General features: G+C 42.0%; 1 protein-coding gene across 1 annotated transcript; it reads right to left on the bottom strand.

Annotated features, from left to right (window-relative positions):
- Positions 1–4,930: 4,930 nt before the first annotated feature.
- Positions 4,931–21,537, bottom strand: hapstr1a (HUWE1 associated protein modifying stress responses a). Its single transcript, XM_055651744.1, has 4 exons — positions 21,165–21,537; positions 18,943–19,023; positions 16,184–16,462; positions 4,931–6,000 (listed from the first exon to the last, which is right to left on the bottom strand). The coding sequence occupies exons 1-4, from the start codon at positions 21,373–21,375 to the stop codon at positions 5,756–5,758; spliced, it is 816 nt and encodes a 271-aa protein (XP_055507719.1). The 5' UTR covers positions 21,376–21,537; the 3' UTR covers positions 4,931–5,755.
- Between the last annotated feature and the right edge of the window lie 507 nt (positions 21,538–22,044).

Raw genomic sequence — 22,044 nt, 5'->3', positions numbered from 1 at the left:
AAAGAAAGACTGGGTGAACCAAGTCACTATCTGTACTCACTGGATTTTTAAGCTCTACTCACAGCTATTTATGCAGACTGAGTTAATTGCAAGAGGCAAAGTTTTCCCCAACTTAACAGTCGGAGGGAGTGCTAAATGTACTCTGGGTGGCAGATCAGGTTCATTAAAAATCTCCACCATGCAAATCATGACATAAATGGAAGGAAAGCAGACGCGTCTCCAGTTGGTGAGGAAAAGCAGAAGTCACCGACTGACACAATCTTGCAGACACACGGTCACAGATAACTTTAATTATAAGTCTAGCTAAAAATGGGAGCAGGCTCAATTTTATTTTTACAACCAGTTACTATGATCTTGTTACTGATATCCTCATGACTTCACATCCTGGCTGCTATCCACAACAAAACATTACATCAGTATTGGAAGTCATAGTACAATTAGTACTATTTGTAAGTGCCACGGTATGAGAGATTTAAAGGCAAACCGTAGTCAGTCCCTGGACTTGACATGGGTACAAAGGAACTGCAGATGCTGGTATATACCGAAGATAGACACAAAGTGCTGGAGTAACTCAGCGGGTCAGGCAGCATCCCTGGAGAAAAAGGATGGATGATGTTTCGTGTCAGTACCCTTCTTCAGACTGAAAAATGGTCCCAACCCGAAACCTCATCCATCGTTTTCCTCCAGAGATGCTGCCTGAGTTATACCAGCACTGTGTGTCTATCCTGGACTGGACAGATTTGCTGCAAATAAAGTCATATCTTACTAAGCTAAAAGTGTCCATTCAAATTTGCACAAATAGAAAATTGTAAGTCAAATACTGGGACTCAACCAAAATTGGTTTGACAAGATTTCAGAAATAAGGTGGCACGATAGTTCTGCAGGAAGTACAGACACTTCCACACAAGCACAAATTCATGAGAACTAAAGTAAAATACTGCAGATATTGGACATTAGACTGATGATCTGCAGTCTAATCGGTCTAGTGCACCCATGCCAGAATAAAAATGCAGCACGACTTCAGCAGATTAGACAATCTGTGGAGCCAATGTTAACATCCTGACAAATTGCAAAAATTATTTTTCCTCTCACAAAAGATGTACCTCACCTGCCGAATTATTTACTGGACTGTACTGCAATTATGTTGTTGCATTAATGATATATAGTCAAGAACATGGAAGGAAGGACTCAATTTTCATAGTGTATTTTGTTTCAAAAATATCACTGCACGGAATCTTTTAATGAAAAAAAGTAGTTCCATTATTTTCACTTTACCAAGTGTTCTGCATCTTTGGCACACTAATTGACATCATACATCAGCCAGTGATCAATGCAGCATTCAAGTATTATAGATCTGTTTCACATGGAATAATTTAATCAGTAAATTACTAATCAGTGCAATATCCCAAATGATTGTCTGTACAGATGTTAGCAAAAACAGATTTTGCAAGACTTAACTAACAACGGGAAGATAAACATTTGGTTGCATCTCAGAGGAAGCCAATTACCACCTTCAAACTGAGGTGGATTGTGCAGCAAAGCAGTCTATTACAACAGCAGAATTGGTCTGCAAGTGAATGTGTCAAATTTATAGTACCAATGCCATTCAGCCCATTGAAGCTGTGCTGGCCGTAGAAAATCTAAAAATGCTAAAAATCTGAAAACAGTGCAACCAATCTTAAAATTCTCCCATCCTGGCAACATTTCACTTTAAAATGAAGCCACAGATTTTCTATAATGGGACAAGTAAAATTATGGTCTAACATAGCGTGCAACCTCTGTTTCTTTAAGCAATTATGTAGCTATTAAACTCTACCCCATATAGCTCCTGATACCATTATCAATCAGTTCTGCGACTTTGGAGATTTGTGGAATGCATTCCATTCTTAAACACCTCCATACAATTTGGTATCAGACTTGGTTAATTTAGAGATACAGCATGGAAACAGGCCTTTCTGCCCACACCAGCCACTGCTCCTGCTCACACTAGTTCTGTATCCCATTTTCTCATCCACCCCCTACTTGTGTAATCTCTTCTTACTTGGTACTTGATTGCATGTCGAAGACTGAAGGAGCGATTAATTTAAATTAAAAGGGGGGGGGGGGGGGGGGGGGGGGAAGTAAAGCTATGACTATCCTATTTCAGCATGTCTGGAATAGTTACCCAACTGCACTTAATACCTGGTTTTCAATCAAATCATTTTACTCTTGCCAAGATATTTTCTTTAAAGGAGAAAGGCTTATAAGAAGGCATGGGATGCGCAAGAAAATGATCAAACAGCAGCCCAGAGCATATTGCTCTATTTCCCAGTTGAGGCAGCAATGGGAGAAAAAACTGCTAGAAAATATTTCACACTCAAATTAAAAGCATCAAGAATTTTAAACCAGAAACCACAGAAATCAAACTTATCTAACAGCTAATGTGCTATAATGGAAATTGGACACAATACAATTCATAGATCTTTATTACTGTTATAGTTCAATCAGACACTCTGGAAGTGCAGTGATTTATTAATGGGACACTCGAGTGTACAAAGTAAAAAACAAAATTTGGAGACTAAAAGGCCAAAAGTTCAAACCTTCACGACCTAGTCCTGTGGCTACAAATTAAAGCATCTGAGATTATTGACTAAAGACAGCAATTCATTTACAATTAAAATCTTATTACATCGCAAACGCCATATTTTGAAAGTTATCTTCTAGTGACAACGTACATCTGTTGAACACCAAATGGCACCATGACCATGAATTTAGCGTACCATTCAGTAATACCCTCACCTCCATGTACAATAGGGTATGAGAATACAAAAAAGAAACCAAAATCAACGTCATTCTTTTGCAACTAATATTCAGGTTAGCAAATACATTGGCCATCTTACAGGCATGGATTTAAGTTCTGGGAGATGAAGGCAAAAAGGAACCAATTTTTTTCCAGAGTGATGCAAGCATTGTACTTTAACTCCACATTTCAGAAGGAATTTTCCAACTCGAAATTTGCCAATTCTGTCCCTATCCTCGCAGTGAATGCACAACTGCAGAAGACTGGAGGAGGAAAAAGACAAAACAAAAAAATACTCCCAAATAAAGGCATTTTAAAATGCTTTCCAGGTAAACAGGTGCAATGGAAAGAAAGCAACATCTGATTTGCACGGTGTTTAATCTTTCTCCAAGTGCGCGCTACAGTTAAAGTAACATTTTGATACAAACTTTTGATGCATAAAACTGTAAGTTACCAATTCTTAAAAATGGCAATTACAGCTTACAGTGGCTTCCACCAAATGAAAGTACTTCAAGAAAAGCAAACAGCGTGCAACTTAGAAATCCATCAGGCAGTTTTTATACCAAGGGATCTGATAATATCTTTTCAGAACACTTAAAACTTAACTATCAAAACATGGAATTTTCTCAATCGCTTCAAAGGTGGGTGACCTGACCTATCCCTACTGTTCTTCACCTAGATTTAAAATTGTACATTGAGCTAGAAAAGTGGCCAAAAAACTACCGCAAAAATCAATCCCGAGGGTTGTGGCAAGAATGGTGAGGATAGACATGCTAATGCCAATCAAATGTAAACAGAAAGGTTGTTAGTGCAAAGTTTGCTCTAAGCCTTATTTTCACTTTTTGGACGTATATTCGTTTTTTCACCTTCTCTCTCTCTCCCTCTCCCTCCCTCCCTCCTCCCTCCCCCTCCCTCCCCCCCCTCCCCCCCCCCCCCCCCCCTTACCGGAACCTGTTAAAATCAATACCAGACCCCCACCCACCCCTCCGCACCATGCTAGTTCAAACAGTGAATCTGCAATATACTGACAGCTTTGTGTTACACTGCCCCTTCTGCACCAACCAACCACACTGACAATTTAACACAATACCCGACCTGAAAACACTTTTTTGAAGGCTAAAACTGATCATTGAGAGTTCCTAGCATTCCCAATGACAAAGGGAATCTAGAGACCAATGTAAAATTTAGTAAAATGTCTGATGATGGTCAGCATTTAAAAATCGTACTCTGTTCTTACCATGCAAAATTTCATTAGGAAATCCAGGATCAGATGCAGCCCTCCTTGCACTTCAATTATTTATTATATAACCTTCTCCAGAAACCAATGACATGGTTCCCAATGTCCATTAATACTACCCATACCTGGCTTGGAGTCAGTGAATGGGGCAGGGTGTTTGTGGGGAATAAGAGGGAACTATCAATGGAAGATTACCTAAACTATTGCAAAAAAAGTGCTGCCTTGCAGCATATCCTTACCGCCTCTGGCTTAAAAAGCAAGCCACCTTTTAGGCTGGCTGGGTTGTCTACTGCAAACATGCAGGAGAGGACAACAGACAATACCCGCCAGTTAGTATTACTTGAAACAGTAAAATTGCACTTTGCATAGCCTTCTCAGTGAGAAAACAAGTCAACTCAAAATAGCCATCATGACCAGTATCTGCATGTGCAAATGGGCAAATTGCTTGAGTTAGTGTGTACATCAAGTTTCTGTGCAAGTTGTTGGACTACGTAGTGACCACTTGTAGATTTTAACTTGAAAATCAAAACTAACTGAAAAGGATCGCCATTAAAATCACATACGTTTTTTTTGCTAAGCTTGCTTACCACAGTGTAAATTCAGAAGTTGAAATTCTCCCCCAAAACTGACATAAGGCTCCTCTTTTAAACACCACATAATGCAACCAGAGGGTTACCAAATTACAACGTGACATAAAGCAATTGTTCAGATTTATGCAAGTAGTTTACGCAAATATGTTCACACAAAAAAATGTCAACCTCCTTTAACTAACTACTGCTGACAATTTCAAAAGTGAGCAGGCCACAAACCAAATTGTCATTTTCTACCCACTGAAGGTTATGTTCCAACAACTACCCAATGATCTGACCCTGCTCGATTGTGTGAGGAAACATTTAAAACCAAGCATGATGTAGTTCTGATTTTGGATATCCACTCCAGGGTTTGGTGTGCACATTTTATTTACATTATGTAGAACGAGTATCATACCAGCATTCAAATGCTTAGTATATACACATTACATATATTTATATATATTTATATATTTAAACATAACAAGAGTATTTTAGAATTTATGGAAAAGTCAATAGTATTTTTGTATTTTTTGCAACACAAACACAAGAAGTGAATCCAATAAAGATCTTTGTTGATTTTTTGATATTCATTGCATGACCATCATAGCACCATTTCCACAGTTGACAGAATTAGCAGCTGCGTGAGTCTAACTAAAAGTAATCCAATATTGATACAACGCATGTACTTGCACTATACGAACTTGTGTCTTAGTACAGCACTTTAAAATGGAAGTCGGCAGATTTGACAGAGGATGCCATTTTAACATAGACAATATCAGTGATATATTGGCAACTGGTCAAGCAGTCAACACAGCAGAAAATAAAAAAAGGGCAATTAACATGTTAACCAAATTAACATCCAAATCACCCTTCCCTTGAATAGATAAAAGTTAAGGTCACTTTAGCTTGGAACCTAATGTGTTTACCTATGATGATCTTGCTAACTACTACACAAATGATCAAATGTCCTCTGTCACAAGACCAGTACAGGGAAAGCCATAATTACAAGAGGCAGCTACTGCATTAGTTAGAACTTCCTTTATGGCAATCATTATTGAATTCACTTGTACTTTCACAATCAAACTAGTTACGATGGCCCTCCATTTCCATTCAAGAAAGTGTCGAGTATCAAGTGGCTTTCAAGTAGCATGGTGACAATATAAAAGTTCAAAGCATTCGATTGCGTTTGTGCGTAGGGGAATCAGTGATCACATCAGTACACTGGGCTGAGGAACGCTTCCTAGTGCCACCATTGTCCAAATGGAGTGCCATTTCTTCTGATATGAAAGTGTTCAAATCCACATCGTGGAGTCCATTTCTCCTGCGAGAAGAGTTAGAGCTACCACTTACATGAGTGGGAGACCCTGGAGTACTTGAGCGTACACTTATACTAGCCATTGCTCCACTAAGGCCTGTGAAAACAAAACAAAAAAAAAACCATTATAAGTGTTAAATGAGAAAACATTAATGGTCCCAGTGCAAGATTCATGGACACTGTGGTATTTAGTTGGATGAACAACTTCAATCCATGGAAGTTACAGCATTTAAGCATGTTTGGACAATAGCTATTTTCCCTGTTCCAGCCCATAAAAAATAAGAAGTTTTCACAATTTAAAGGGTGGCACAGTAGCACCGCAGTAGATTTGATGCCTTACAGCGCAAGAGACCTGGGCTCGATCCTGACCATGGGTGCTGTATGTACAGAGTTTGTATGCTCACCCTATGACCAAGTGGGTTTTCTCAGAGTGCTCTGGTTTCCTCTCACATTCCAAAGACATACCGGTTAGTAGATTAATTTTCTTTGGTAAAAATTGTAAATTGTCCCTAGTGTGTAGGATAGTGTTGGTGTATCGGTGATCACTGGTCAGCGCAGGCTCGGTGGGCCACAAGGCCTGCTTCTGTGCTGTATCTCTAAAGTCTAAATGCAAAACTGAACTTGAAGATGCAATAAAAGGGCACAAAGTGCTGGAGTAACTCAGTGGATCTCTCTGGAGAACATGGATGGGTGATGTTTGGTTCAAGACCCCTCTTCAGACTGATTGCATGGTGATTGTGGGAGAAAGGAAAGCTGGGAGGAGGCTGAACAAAGCATGGGAGGTAATAGGTGGACACAAGCGAGGGAGGAGGGGGGGGGAGGGTTGATGGGCAGATGATCAGAACAAGACCAGAGATTAATGCAAGTGTTAGACAGTGATTGAAGAGCTGCAAATTGTGAAGCTAGAAGAAGGAATTTAGTTGGAGGGAGATGGGATAAATAAGTATGTCCAGGTGGGGCACAGGGGAGTGGGGTACAATAATGAGGCCTCGGGAACTATCGACAGCTTGTGTAGGAGAAACCCCAATTACTTTTTATCTCATAAATCCATCACAACGATGCACAAATAGGATAAAGTTTGACACCTTTATCAGTTCAAGACCATGGAGACCAAATAGATTTGCCAGTAAGCTTAGAGAAGCTATTGGAGAAAATTATCTGGGATAGAATTTACTCCCATTTGGAAGAGCATGGGTTAATAAGGAACAGTCAGCATGGCTATGTATGCGGCAGATCATATCTTACCAGCTTGATTGAGTTTTCCGAGGTGTCGTCAAATGTAATCGATGAGAGTCAGGTGTGGATGCGCAGGGATCTGTACTGGGATCTACATTTAAGTCCAAGTCATATGTAAATGGATTGGTTGGTAAGTTTGCAAATGTCACCAAGTTTGCTGGGGTCACAGATTGTGAGGAAGGGTGTTAAAGTATACGGCGGGGTACAGAAATGGGAAGAAAAATGGCAGATGGTGTTTAATCCGAGCAATTGTGAGATACTGCACTTTGGGAGGTAGCATGCCATGAAAATATATACAATTAATGTACAGAGGGATATTAGGATCCAACTCTGAAAATGGCAACACAAGTAGAGTGGTAAAGGTGTGATATATGCTTGCCTTCAATGGTCAGGGCACTGAGTATAAGTCAGGATGTAGCATAATAGGACTTTGGTTAGCCACATTTGGTATATTGCATGCAGTTCTGGAGGTCCCAATACAGGAAGAATGTGGAGGCTTTGGAGAGGGTGCAGAGGAAGTTTACCAGAATGATGCCTCGATTAGAGGGTATTAGCTACAAGAAGGTGGTGTACAGACTTGGTTTGTTTTCTCTGGAACACCAAGTGGAAATGTCAAAGACTAGCGGACTTAGCTTTAAGGTCAGGGGGCATATCTTAAAGGAGACATGCGGTGCAAGTTTCTTTTTGCAGAGGGTGATGAGTGCCTGGAACCCACGACTGAGGGTGGTAGCTTGAAGCAGATACGTTAGTGGCATTTGGATAGGCCTACGGATATGCTGGGAATGGAGGGATGTGGATCTTGTGCGGGCTGATAATCTTGGTTAGCCTACTTTTGAAGAGCCCTTGCCAATGCAATATCGGAAATATTGATTCCACATTCACATAGCAAGATCCCACAAATCACAGTGGCCATAACAACTGATTGAATTGTGAATCTGACAATGACAAATTTAGCATAAAAATGTAAATGTCATGCACAATTCAATGTTTCAGGCTCGGCTTGTGCTTGTATTGGGAGAGTTCAATGTAGCCTTGTTTCATAGCATGGTTAAAAAGTCGACATTGACAAAACTCATCAGCACTAACAGAATTCAACAGGTTGACAAAAGTCATTTTTCATTTAAGATAATAGCCATTGTACTGGAGACTTATCCAAAATATCAGTAAAGTGCCCCCCCCAAGGCCAGTAATTAAGCAAATGTTGTCATAATTTATATGAATGTCACTAAAAGGCCGCCATAAAAGTTATACTGGATGAACAGAAGCAGGAGGCCACCACTGGTCTTTGACATTGCTCTGCCATTCTGGAAGATCACAGCTGATCTGTAACCCAACTATACATATGCACCCAAGAAAACAAAACAGGTTACACCCCCACATCCTCCTCGGGTCCTTATATCTCCCCCCCCCCCCCCCCCCCCCCCCCTCACCTCCAACCAGGGACCCCAGCATCTCCAGTCCAGAGGTCCACGTGCACTTCCCCTCTCCACTCACATTCCTTCGTCCAGCTTCACAAATCCTTTGGTTTTAATCTCTGGCCTATGTTGCAACCATCTAACAACCATCTAACAACAAGAAATACAGCCTTGTCCCTGAACTGCAATTCAAGAACTTCACTTCAATTCCATTTCTTAAATAATTGCAACTTGGCAATTACCTTAAAGGGCTACCATTATTCTGAAACTATAATCCTTAGTTCTAAACTAACTTCTGAGAAAATAAACAAATCTTTTTGTATTTTGCACATAGACCCAACCTTCTAAGCCTTTACTCATCCCAGTAATTAACTAAGTGAACTTTTTCAAAAACTATTCCCATGCAAATATATACATTCCTTTTAAATGTATAAAAATTGTACATAGTACTTCAAGTGAGGTCTTAAGGGCCTGTCCCACTTAGAGCACCATTTACGCGACCTGCTAGTGTGTGGGTAACGCGGGACGGGCGCATGGAGTGGTGTGGATTTCGTCTTGTACTAAATCTTCGCGTGCCACCGGCCTGTCACGTAACTGACGTCCAAAGCGGGACAGGCCCAAAAACCAATGGGTGACCTTTCGGGTCGAGACCCTTCTTCAGACTGAAGAAGAGTCTCGACCTGAAACATCATCCATTCCTTCTATCCAGAGATGCTGCCGGTCCCGCTGAGCTACTTCTGCATTTTGTGTCTATCTTCAAATGACGTCACGCGCTCCAGACAGCTGTGCGGATGCATGATGACGCGTGCGTCAGTCACTACCGGCCTGTCGTGTAAATGACAGCCAAGTGGGACAGGCCCTTTATTGGTGCCCAGAGGTTGCCACATGTATTCCTCACTTTGTTCTCTTGCAACAAAAGCCAATCGTGCCTTTGCCCTCATAATTACTGGTTTTACTGCAAGCTAGCTTTGTACTTCATTTACGAGGAGACGTAGATGTCTCTGCTGTCACTCCCATGCCCTCTAAATACCTTTAACTCACTCAGATTTAAAATTAAGCAAGTTACCATGGCAAAAGCATTTCTACCCTCTGCACATCAAAGTAATTTTTAACCACTGCCAAAAATCAGACTTTTCTTAAAATTCCCAACTGGAAAAAATAACTATCCATCTTCCCAGTTACCGTTGACGAAATTAAAATGTCACGTCATTTCTCAACACCTCAAATAACCTGACAATATCTCTATGAGGACTTTTATAATTCAATGCCCCATGTGTTATTCTAGTACATCTACAATAATTACACAAACCTAAACCATTATATCACTGAGGCCAAAATATGGTCGCTAGGATGTGTGGCCTTGAGCCCTGGCAATATTCAGGTGACGTCTTGCAGTTTTGTTTCTATTGCACGATGTCCCTGCACTGTGGTCACTTATAAGGACAGCATTCACTTAGCCGGTTCTTGTTATTTGATATCTTTTGAAATAACCAAAAAGGTTAACAAGGGCAAAGCCGTAGACGTTTTCTATGTGGAATTCAGCAAGGCATCTGATTAGATTCCGTATGGTAGGCTGCTCTGGAAGGTTAGTTCACAGGGAATCCAGAGAGAGTTAGCCAACTGGATAGAGAATTGGGCTCTTGGAAGGAAGCAGATGCTGAAGGTGGAAGGTTGTTTTTCGTTCTGGAAGCCTGTGACTAGTGGTGTGCCTCAGGGATCAGCGCTGGAACCATTGCTGTTTGCGATTTATATCAATGATTTGAATGAAATGCACAAGGCATGGTTAGTGTTTTGCAGATGACAAGAAAGCGGGTGGCATCGTAGATAGCAAAGATAGTTATCAAAAATTACAGCAGGATCTGGATCAGTTGGCTGAGGAATGGCTAACGGAATTTAATGTAGTTAAGTGTGAGGTGTTGCTTTTTGGGATGTGAAACCGGGGTAGGACCTTCACATGGCAGATACCTGGTGTGTTATAAAGCAGAGGGATCGAGGATCTTCTACGCAGCGGCGGTGGAAAGCATCTTGTCCGGGAACATTACCATCTGGTTTGGGAATTGCTCTGCCAAGGACAAGAAGGCTCTGCAGAGAGTAGTGCGTTCAGCCATACGCACTATGGGAACTTCACTCACCCCCCTGCACGAACTATACAACAGGAGGTGCAACTCCAGAGCAAATAAAATCATGGGAGACCCCTTCCACCCCTGCAACGGACTGTTCGAGCTGCTACGGCCAGGCAAACGCCTCCGTTGCCATGCGGTGAGAACGGAGAGGTTGAGAAGGAGTTTCTTCCCAGAGGCAATTCGGACTGTAAACGCCTATCTCACCAGGAACTAACTCTACTGAACGTTTTTCCTTCCATTATTTATTATTTAAAAGAATATGTGTGTTATGATTGTGTTTATAATTTGTTTGGTTGTTTTGTTGTTTGTCTTTTGCACAAACGTCCGCGAGCATTGCCACATTCATTTCACTGCACATCTCGTATGTGTATGTGACAAATAAACTTGACTCGACTTGACTTGAGTACAGGTACATAGTTCCCTGAAAGTGGCATCATAGTAGATAAGAGTGGGAAAGAAGGCATTTGGTACATTATCCTTCACCTGTCAGGGTATTGCGTATAGAAGTTGGGATGTTATGTTACAGTTGTACAAGACATTAGTGAGGCCGCATTTGGAGTATTGTGTTCAATTTTGTTAACCTGCCTATAAGAAGGATGTTGTTAAGCTGGAATGAGTGCAGAGAAGATTTGCGAGGATGTTGCCAGGACTTGAGGGTCTGAGCTATAGGGAGAGGTTAGGCGGGCTAGGACTTTATTCCTTGGAGACCAGGAGGATGAGGGGTGATCTTATAAAGCTGTATAAGATCATAAAGGGAATAGTTAAGATAAATACAGAGTCTTTATCCTAGAGTAGGGGAATCAAGAACTAGTGGACATAGGTTTATGGTAACAGTGGAAACATTTAATAGGGCCCCGAGGCGGAACTTTTTCCACACATTGGGCAGTGGGTATATGGACAAGCTGCCAGATACATTTTAAAGACATTTCAACAGGTTCATGGATAGAAAAGGTTTAGAGGGATATGGACCATATGCAGGTAAACACAAAATGCTGGAGTAACTCAACGGGTGAGGTAGCATCTATGGAGAGAAGGAATTGGCAATGTTTCGGGTCGAAACCCTTCTACACTGATATCTTCAGCATCTTCTCCATAGATGCTGCCTCACCCGCTGAGATACTGCAGCATTTTGTGTCTATCATCTATTTACCAACATCTGCAGTTCTTTCTTAAACATTTGAACCATATGCAGGCAGGTGGGACCAGTGTAGATGGTGCCTTTTGGTTGGCATGGGTAAGTTGGGCCAAAGGGCCTTTATATCCGTGCTGTATGACTATTTAAAATATCAATGAAAATAAAATCTCAAATTATTTTTCACTACAACTACTTGGTTTACCTTTTTAGAGTATTGCTCTACAATTCATTTGCCAGTTAGCTCAAATTTACAAGTTTACAATTTAACCCTGCCATTCAAACGCTTTACAAAAGCAAATTTATGCAATTAATTTGTTTGACTTTTTAATCCCAGAGTCACGTTCAAGTATGGTGAACAGCTTCAGACCAACAGATTCTAGCAGGACATCATGATCTGGACCAACTACAGTAGCTACCAAAATTAACTTCAAATTTTCAACCTTGATCCTAATTAGATGCCACATAAGAATCATAGAGATGCATACCCTGGAAACAGGCCCTTCCTCCAAATGAATGCTCTGACAAACCACTCATTTACACTAACACAATCTATCACTAGGGGCAACCTGCAGCAGCCAATTAACGACCAATCCTATGTATTTAGAATGTGGGAGGAAACACACATGGACATGGAGAATGTAAAAAACTCTGCACAGAGAGCACTAGAGGTCAGGATCAAAAGGCAGCTGCTCGACAAGCTGTATCGCAATAAATATATGGTCAATTTCCAAGCTTAAATAACCATAAGTAAACTGCAATAGCCAAAGACTGAAAGACTACATACGAAAGTGTTTTCAGAAGATAAAGGAAAACATTTAAAACAAGTACATTTTATTTGGATTCTTGATTTGGAAATTACACTTCCAGCATTGGACGCCGGAGATAATGCTGCTCAAAAGGATCCTTCATTTTAAATACACCACTGTATTTAATTAGGGCAGCCATAATATCTAGTCTACAGATTTTCATCTTAAATAGAACACAGATAATTATTACCATTGTCTCATGTACTGTGCAGAAAAGGGAGAAATTGCAAAATGTGATGGGGATGTACTAACAACTTTTACTGCAACTGCAAATTGGCCACTAGCATTAAATGGCTTGTTGAACTTAACAGAATGCCATTAGTACCGTCAGCTCAGCAAGGTACCAGAGAATCCATCGGCTTCAATAAAACCAAATCCCGTGAAAGTTTTACGGCTAAATATTCTTGGTTAGACCCATGGCCCATATTGGATTTAGATGGCTGAAATGGTTTGAGTCTCAAATGCCTCAAATGACACAGGAAGGCAAAATACATTACCTGTAAAACTCCTCTAAAGCTTAAAAACACGCCTCCATACCCACCCAACACTCCCTCCCAGTTTCAGTCTATCAATACTTCTTAAAAATTGATTAACCAGACATTTAAAACTAGAACTTAAATTACTATTGGTACAATTACCTCATTCTTCCCTATAGCCCTGTAGCACCCACTGAAATGAATAGGTTCACAGATCCTTCCCAATGTTAATGGTGGAAGCTTTTATCAGCCAACTGGACCAGAGGTGGCATTTTGAATTGAGACACTTATGACTAAATTGTAGATTGAGCCACATCAAAATCTAGTTCATTAACACCTAGAGATGGGATTTTATTGAACTGGTTGGAGCATATATGAACAGAATAAAACATATCTCCACTGAGCTAATCCAATGAAATAAATGGACATGCAAGAGACAATAGAAGGAAAATATAATCCACTGGAGGAAATTAGCTGGTTGGGCAGCATGTGGGGAAGGAAATGGACAGACGACATTTCAGGTCGGGACCACTCTTGATTTTGAACTTGATGTTGAGCGGGCTAGTTTAGGATGTCATGTGCACCTTAATGTTCAGTGCAGAATTAAAACAGCTGTACGTGTAGGTCATGGCCAGCACCTCTGGGTATCGATCATTCATCTGGAGCAAATCATCTGGATTCCCACAAAAGTGAGTACACACTAAATTCCTGATTTTAAGTGTTAAGTTAGTTGTTCACGTCTTGAAAAGCAACATGAAATACAACCATTTCCTCAAAAATTAAACTTGTCAAAACTTGACACTTTCCAAATACACTAAACTCAATACAATCTCATTCTTGCAAACTCAAGTACCAACATGACAAAGCGGGAATTTGTTTTATAAAAACTCGCAATCATGCCATTGAATTAAGTGCAGGCTCACCACCAATTTCCAGTAAAGGCACAAAATTACCATAGCACTCCTGAAAATGTGGGGCCTAGACCAGATGAGACAGCCTATCTCTACCTCATTGAAATTTCCACGGTGATCTGAGAGTCAAATTTGCCACCTACGTCCGGGTCTCTGGAACTCCAGCTTGGCCGGACATAGTAGATACATTCCCATAGAAGACTTCTGCAGCCTAATGGCACGTCGAATTTGCCCCCCAGCGATCGGGGCCAGCATATCATTTCCCCATAGCCGATCGGTGGGTCAAATTCGCCTACTGTGGACGGGATTTCTGGAACTACAGCGCAGCCAGCAGATCTGTTCCCATAGCCAACTTCCAAGGCCGACTTTGCTGGCCAGTAGCTTAGCCTCTGGGCAACCTAGTCGGACCGTTCTACTCCTCTGAGGCTGCAACCTCAGTTGGTCTGGCAAAATCCAGAAAGGCTCTAGAATTAAAGGTTTCAGGGGAAAAAAAATTCAGCGGTAGATTTGTATTAAAATCTTACTCCCATCGAATAATTTGCAATCCAATTCAATACCCTTCAGGTAGCAAATACAATAAATCAAAAATCCCTCAAAATATGACCAATATTATTTAAATTAAACTATTTTCTACAATACTTCTAACAATGACAATTTCTACAATTACAATCAGACTGATCTTTGTTCGTGTTTTTTTTCCGCAAAAAAGGTTGTTTTTTAAATTGCACAAAGCCTTTTTCACTCAAACTTGCCATTATGAATTAATAAGCAACTTTAAGGTTCTGTCAGTAGAATTACACAGCATCAAGAGATCAATCCAGATTATGAAACCACACAGAAACTGGATAGGCCACACTACTGCATGGCTAAATAGCATTCTCTTTTCTGGTTCAATCACTGGTTTCAATCTACAAGTTAGCTAGAAAATAACTCTCAAACATCACCAACTGTTGTGCCGTTTTTTCTACAACAGTTAACCGTTTTTCTCCAACCGTTACAATCTGCTGATGTCTTCCCTCCCTTGCCGACTTATTTAATAAACTTAATGCCACACTTTATGCCTGGCCATCTCTTCTAAAATTTGAATGAACCCACATGAATGGGCAGAGGTCAGAAATGGTAAAAGGCAAAAGGAAAACAGGAATTTAAGGCTCGGAAAGAAATAACAAATAATTAAATTTTAAAAACACCAAGGATTGTGGGTGGGGTGCAGATAGAGCAGTTAAAATATCCATCAGCATTGAGGCAGTTAAGTAATCATCAAATGGAGGCGATAATTCTGCTACAAGCTAATGACAACTGAAATTGGTAAAAAAGGGCATAGTGCATTGACCAACCCGTGCTTGTAAAATTAGTTTTCAGACACATCAAAACTCCGTTAATACTTCCAGACATGGAATTCCAAAGGATGTTAGACACTGTCAAAAATTTTCCAATGGAGTGCTTGGCAAAATTGTCTACAATAACATATTCCAAAAAAGAATGCAACAATAAATTCAATGACAAAGTATAAAACTTTTGTAAATTCTACAGCAAAGACAGCAAAACCTTTTGAACTGGTTAAAGTAATGACACACTAACAAAGCCTGTCATGAGATTGTCATGGGATATTAATAGCACTAGAATGGACAAATGGGCATTAAAACATAAGCTTTAAAAAATATACTTGATATTTTCAACCACCCCTCTTCCACGCCAAAAGAAAAAGTCATGGTATCTTGAATATTCAGTGCTGGAACTCAAATTGAAATGCCTGAAGTAAAAATATTTTCATAAAGATTAAATGACTTGTACAACTCCTAATGTTTAGCAAAACATAACTCAACTGTTACCGAGAAGCAGCTCAGATGGTGTTTTATGGGTCAAAATGGTGTTAAATCTGCAATGATAAAGCATTTCACAGAACCTTAATAGATCACCAAAAATCAAGCAGACAATTCCGTGTCCTATCAAACACGAGAAAACATAAAATGCACTTGAAATGTTTCAATTTCACTTGAATATTGTCATTAATTAAATTATAATGAAGCTACATTTCATCACACCACGTGCAACATCTTTGACAGGCGAAATTGAGATATCAATCTAATAATGCTGAAGTTCTGCATATGAATATCAAAGATATTTTGAAATCAGCATTTATTTTCCTCAAGCATTATTACGTAATAGTATAATTACCATGTAGTGCAATGGCTTCACGGAAAGGCTGTAAGTCCGTCTCTACAGATGAGCTAGTTTCTGTTGTGGGTGCTCTGGTGGGAGAGGTTACAACTGTCAGTCTAGGGGGGGCTCTGGTATTGCGTGGAGGTGGTGCTTTTCCGCATAAAAAGCTGATTAAATCTTCTCTTCGAATGGTTCGTCTCCGCTTTTTTACCCAAGCTAACACATCCTTATTACGTCGTTGATAACCGATCTGAATTCCTAAATCATAACTTCTGCGTTGAGCTTCAATACTTTCTGAAACAAAAAAAACTTCTCAGAATAGCCAGGTACATTCAAAATTTAAATTATTCTATATACCAAGACATGCATTTACTGACCTGTCAATTTGGCTTTTGGGCCAATTTACTTCCTCATGATAGAATTTATGTATCAAGCTTGACACTAATTCTGCAAGGCCTAAAGATTACATCTCATTGATTAAATATCATTAATGACAGCAAGATTATCTCAACCATAGTAGATAAAACTTTTTTAGGTTATCAGTTTAGAACTGTTTAACACGTTACTCAAAACAAATGAGGCGGCACAGCAGCAGAAACCTAGGTTCAATCCCGACGACTGATGCTGCCTGTACGGAGTTTGTACATTCTCCATGTGACCGTGTGGATTTTCTCCGGGAGCTCCGGTTTCCTCCCACACTCCACAAACGTACAGTTTTGTAGGTTAATTGGCTTTGGTAAAATTGTAAATTATGGACAATAGGTGCAGGATAGGTCATTCGGCCCTTCGAGCCAGCACCACCATTTAATGTGACCATGGTTGATCATCCACAATCAAATTGTTCCTAGTGTGTAGGATAGTGTTAGCGTACGGGGTGATTGCTCGAAGCCTGTTTCCATGCTATATCTCTAAAGTCTAACATCTCTAAAGTTTAAATGAAGAGCAAGTACAGCTTTAGAATCATTAGATGTTTAAAAAGAACTAAAATATTTGTGTGTACACTACATTCAAACTGAGCACAGATGCATCAGATTCTTGCAATGCAATAAGTTGCAGTAAAAGCATTTTTGTGTACATCTATGGCCAAAACTCACAAGCAACCAAAAATGAAGGAAAATACAGAATTTTTCCACTGATGCACAATTTGTCTCACGTGTAACAGATTATAGATGTTACAGATTAAATTTGGTCAGATTAAATTTACAAAATTGACATGTTATTTGTTAATATTTAACTTTGGAAGATCTCAGCAAATTTCTCCAACAATTAACGTTAATTATTTTCAATAATTGGGATAAATGCAGCTTATAATTCCCTTTATCAGCCAAAATTGAGCAAAAATCACCGCTTCACGGTGCAAATCAAAACACGTTGACTTTAGCAAGAAAATGGCAATGTCGGAATGTTTTATCAATAGCCAGTAGTACAACAAATGAAATGTTATTCTTACCAGCAAATTGAAGTCTAATCTTTCAACCCTCAAACTAACAGTAAATAGTACTCTTATAAATTATAATTTAAACTGAATGAAGGCTATCCAAATTATAAAATTTATTTAGCCATTTTAAAAAAACTACTTAATTTGAACTACTTTCAAAAACATTTCAACCATGTTTAGAACTCAAATATATTTTATTTTCCTTTGTGCTCAGAATGCATCATGTACATATAATTGTACAAGCTCAGATACTACATTGAAAAAGTGAAGACTGTTCAACAAGGTGTAAATACAAGACCATTGACTCAAATGTCGCCAGTATAGCTGTGCTTTGCCTATAGTATGAAGCAGTTGGACGTGCATTTTTCTTTTTACAAATTTACTACCATACTTTATGACCTCTTAATTGTAAGATTAGATTAGATTAGACTAGGTTTTTCGTAGAGCATTCTTACATACTGTGCTAAGAATGATGCGCATTAGGATTGGAAACAAACAATTTACTCAAACAGAGAGTAACTCTCAAAGCAAATGAGTGCCAAGTATTGAGCAAATGACAGCCATGTATGGGTGGGTGTTTTATTTTGAGCATTAAAATGTAGAAAGGAAATTCAGCAAGTTCCTAGTTTGTCACAAAGGCTTTCTGCGATTGCTTGGTAAAGCTTCTGCCTAATTTATAATGTTAACAAATAATGGCATATACAAAGGGCTTCAGGAAGAGAACTGTTGTTTTAAAGCAATCAATAGATTAAATGTACACAACCGAGGCTGACAATTATAATGGCATGTTTAGAAAAAAAGTAATCTCATATAACTAATGGGAATGGTCATTGTATTTTGGAGTATTTAACGAGAATAATCTTTTTTTTAAAACACAGAAAGCAGCAAACCAAAAATGGTTGCAGCAAGGAAATCTTGTTTTGGCTGTCTTGGGCATCCACAATCATGAGTCATGCAAGGAAACCAAGAGGGGGAGGGGAGAAGGGGAAGTGTTTTGGACTTGACCTCTTTAGTCACTTAAAGATTGGAAACAGCACTCAGCACATTTATAGTTATGTGAATCATCTTAAATAGTTTGACATAATCAATGCCTCCGAAGTTACATACAAAACAGTAAGAACAGAGCAAGCTGCTGCATGAAGCTTCAATATTTCACTTGCAATCCTGATAATTCCCAAATGCACCCCTGACAGTTATTACTATATCCAATTAAATTAAGCTGCACATTGCTTCATTTGGCCATTTTTAAGCTCAACACCTAAAATGTCAACCCCGTTGCAGACACAAGTGCACGAGTCAAGACAATGCAGAGTTAACAAAACAGTTTGAATATTACCTTTGTACACATTGGTGACAGCCGAGGCGGCATTTTGAAATGGGACCCAGAGTGACAGCCCTTGTTGCTGACAGACTCGATCTGCAAAGACCACACAGGGAGGGGAGCAGTAGGGGGATGAAGGAGAGGGGATGGGGAGAGAGTTAAAAAACAAGTTAGCAAAGCCATGAATGCAAACTGATCTCCAAAAAGACACTATAATACAGATTTCAGCATTACCCTTGCATCTGTAATTTCAAAATAAACACTATTTTTCAGGCAATTTCAAACATTAAAATGATTTTTTTTTTTTTTTTTTTTTAATAAAATCCACACTTGGCAAGTAATCAATCATCTTTATCAATTTTGTTTGTCTGCTAGCACACCCATAATATTAACACCCAACCCACAGACACGCAAACCAAATTTAAAATTTTGACTATTAACATATTTAACCATGTCAATTGATAAAACAATCGTTCTACTTCTGGCTGTGTGGAGCACTCTCAAAAACATTTCGACCCACCCATTCCACAAAGCCAAATATTGGTTTACAAGTATAACTACAAGCATTTAGTGTTAAAATACACTTGCAGAAATAAAAGCATGAACTGACAACTTTAAGTCTCTCTGCCTTCTGGCTACATGAACTGCCATCAATCCCCCACGTAGCTCTTCAAACCGTGAAGGGTCCAAAACACTGTCACATTGCAGGGTTAGAGTGAAAAAAAGAGAGCCTCAGATCATTGGTGCCATCCGGAGGAGGGAGGACATGCAATACAGGAGGGATCCAGATCTCTGCACCAGAGGTGACCCTGGAATACTGTGGTGCATGGAGTGTGGGGTCTCCACACCACTGGTGATGTGAGGGAGGGATGGGAAATCCAGACAATGCCAGATTTACAGATGGGGCAAGGGATAGGGGTGGGGTTTAGAGGGGGGATAATGGGGGGGGGGGGGGCAGGGGGGGGGGGGGGGGGGGGGGGGGGGGGTGCCTCTGGGACTGGATATAGGGGGGTGGGAAGCAGGGGATATGGGAGGGGGGGGGCAGAGATTATGGGGGTGGGTTATATAGGGGAGATATATAGGGGAGCAGGGATAGGGACAACGTGGTTTTGGGGGATGTTTGTACGAGGAGTGATTGGGAGGAGATATATGTGAGGTTGGGTGCAGGGATATGGGGGAGGGGTGGATTGGTCATATAGAGACTGCAGGACGTTAGGGGATAGAAACGGATTGTAGGTGGAGATGGGAGACAGAAATCTGGCAGGTTGAGAGGCTGGTATTTACGGAGGGGTTGAGGGACATAGAGATATGGGGGGGTTGGAGGTGTGGGTATGGAGGGCAGTGTTATGGGAATCAGGTGGGGATATGGGGGGGGGTCAGAAGATATTGGCGGTGTTGATATCAGCGGTGTTCTGGAGAAGGGATGAGGGGGGGGAGTGGGAGCAGGGATATTGAGGGGTTTGGTCATTTGAAGGCTGCAGGAGGAGGGGTTTGACAATAGGTGGGGATATGTGGGATGGGTAGAGCAGGGATATGGGGGGTGGGAGCAGGATTTGGGGGATGGGTGGGGATATGGGGTTGACGCAGGCGGGGTTGTGGGCTTCGAGAGGGTGCGGGTCGTGGGTTTGGAAGAGGGTGGGGGTCGGGTTTGGAAGAGGGTGGGGGTCGTGGGTTTGGAAGAGGGTGGGGGTCGTGGGTTTGGAAGAGGGTGTGGGTTGTGGGTTTGGGGAGAGTGGAGCGATTTGTCTGTGTGTTTGTGGATTGGGAGAAGGTGGGGGTAGTGAGTTTGGGGGAATCATGGATTACAGTGGGGTTTGTGGGAGTGTTTGGTGCAGGTTTTGGATAGGGTGAGGATCGTGAGTTAGGGGATTGTGTGGTGGGGGAAGGGGGTTGTGTGTAGAGGAAGGAGGTCGTGGGGTTGGTGGTGTCGTGCATTATAGTGGGGTTTGTGGGGAGTTTTTGTTGTAGTGGGGTTTGTGGTTTTGGATAGGGTGGGGATCGTGGGTTGGGGGTGGAGACTGTGGGTACACGGGGGGTTGAATGGAGATCGTGTGTTGGGGGTGGGAATCGTGGATTTGGAGAGAGTGGCGATCTTGCGGGGGGGGGGGGGGGTGATTCGTTGGTCAGGTTATCGTATGTTGGGGGTATGGGGTGAGCCGAGGGGGGGGGGGGGGGGGGGGGGGGGGGGGGGGGTGAGCCCGGGGGAGGGGGGGGGCGACATTACCCAGCCGCCCTACCTTTGTAGAGCTGGGCCACGGCGGTGGCCGAGTTCTGGAAGAGGTGCCACAGCTTCTGCTGGCTCTGCTCCTGCTCCAGCGACGCCCTGTCGGCCTCGGCCTGCTGCTGCTGTTCGCTCTCGGCCAGGCACTGCCGCTCCCACTTGGAGAACCAGTGCTCGGGGCAGTGCTCCTGGATCTCCGTCTCGCGCTCCTCTTTCTTATCCTCCATCACAGGCCGCCCTGCCTCGACTGTCCCGGCGCGGTGGGGCTGGCGGGCCGGCGGGCGGGCGGGCAGGAATGTCTTGTCTTTTATTTTCTCAATATAATTTATCGCTTTGTAGTATTCTTGCCCCCTCAGCTCCGGCTGGGTTTTTTTTCCTGATATCTCCGCCCGCCCCACCCCCCCCCCCCCCCCCCCCACCACCCTAAACTCACACAAACCCTACCCTACCACCACCCCCCCTCCCCCAACACAGACACCATTAAAGCCTTGCCCGGCGCCGTCAACAATCGCCCCCCACTTGCACTTTTTCGCTGACGTTATTAAACTGAAGGGGTGGGTGAGGAGAGGGGGGGGGGGGGGTGGACGCGCCGTCCGCCGCGCCCCTCAAACCCTAACGTGAAGGCCGGATGGTGCCGCCTCGCAGTCCGTCCGCCCCGCCCGCCCGCCCGCGCGCTCGCCCCCGCGTTCGGACTCGTGCCCGCGCCCCCCCCCCCCCCCCCCCCCCGGCGTCCACGCGCGCGCGCGCGCCCCGCGGCACCGCCCCCTTTGTCCCTTTGTCCCGCCCCCCCCCCCCCCCACCCACCCATTGGTGTGATGGCGTGCAGGCGATTGGTGAGCGGCCGCGTCACTCAGCATGATGTGAAGGAGATGGGCGGGGCTGGTCGGGCCGGTGGG

The sequence above is a fragment of the Leucoraja erinacea genome, chromosome 20 (assembly GCF_028641065.1).
Source record: "Leucoraja erinacea ecotype New England chromosome 20, Leri_hhj_1, whole genome shotgun sequence".
NCBI classification, from domain to species: Eukaryota; Metazoa; Chordata; class Chondrichthyes; order Rajiformes; family Rajidae; genus Leucoraja; species Leucoraja erinaceus.
This window is presented reverse-complemented; position numbering and strand designations above follow the sequence as displayed.

Bases quoted from the DNA above. Each gene is read 5' to 3' on its own strand.
- hapstr1a (XM_055651744.1), bottom strand. From the start codon at position 21,375: ATGGAGGATAAGAAAGAGGAGCGCGAGACGGAGATCCAGGAGCACTGC. The intron at 19,024-21,164 runs GTAGGGCGGCTG...TGGTCTTTGCAG, and splicing joins CGTGGCCCAGCTCTACAAAG to ATCGAGTCTGTCAGCAACAA. The intron at 16,463-18,942 runs GTAATATTCAAA...TTTTTGTTTCAG, and splicing joins TGTCACCAATGTGTACAAAG to AAAGTATTGAAGCTCAACGC.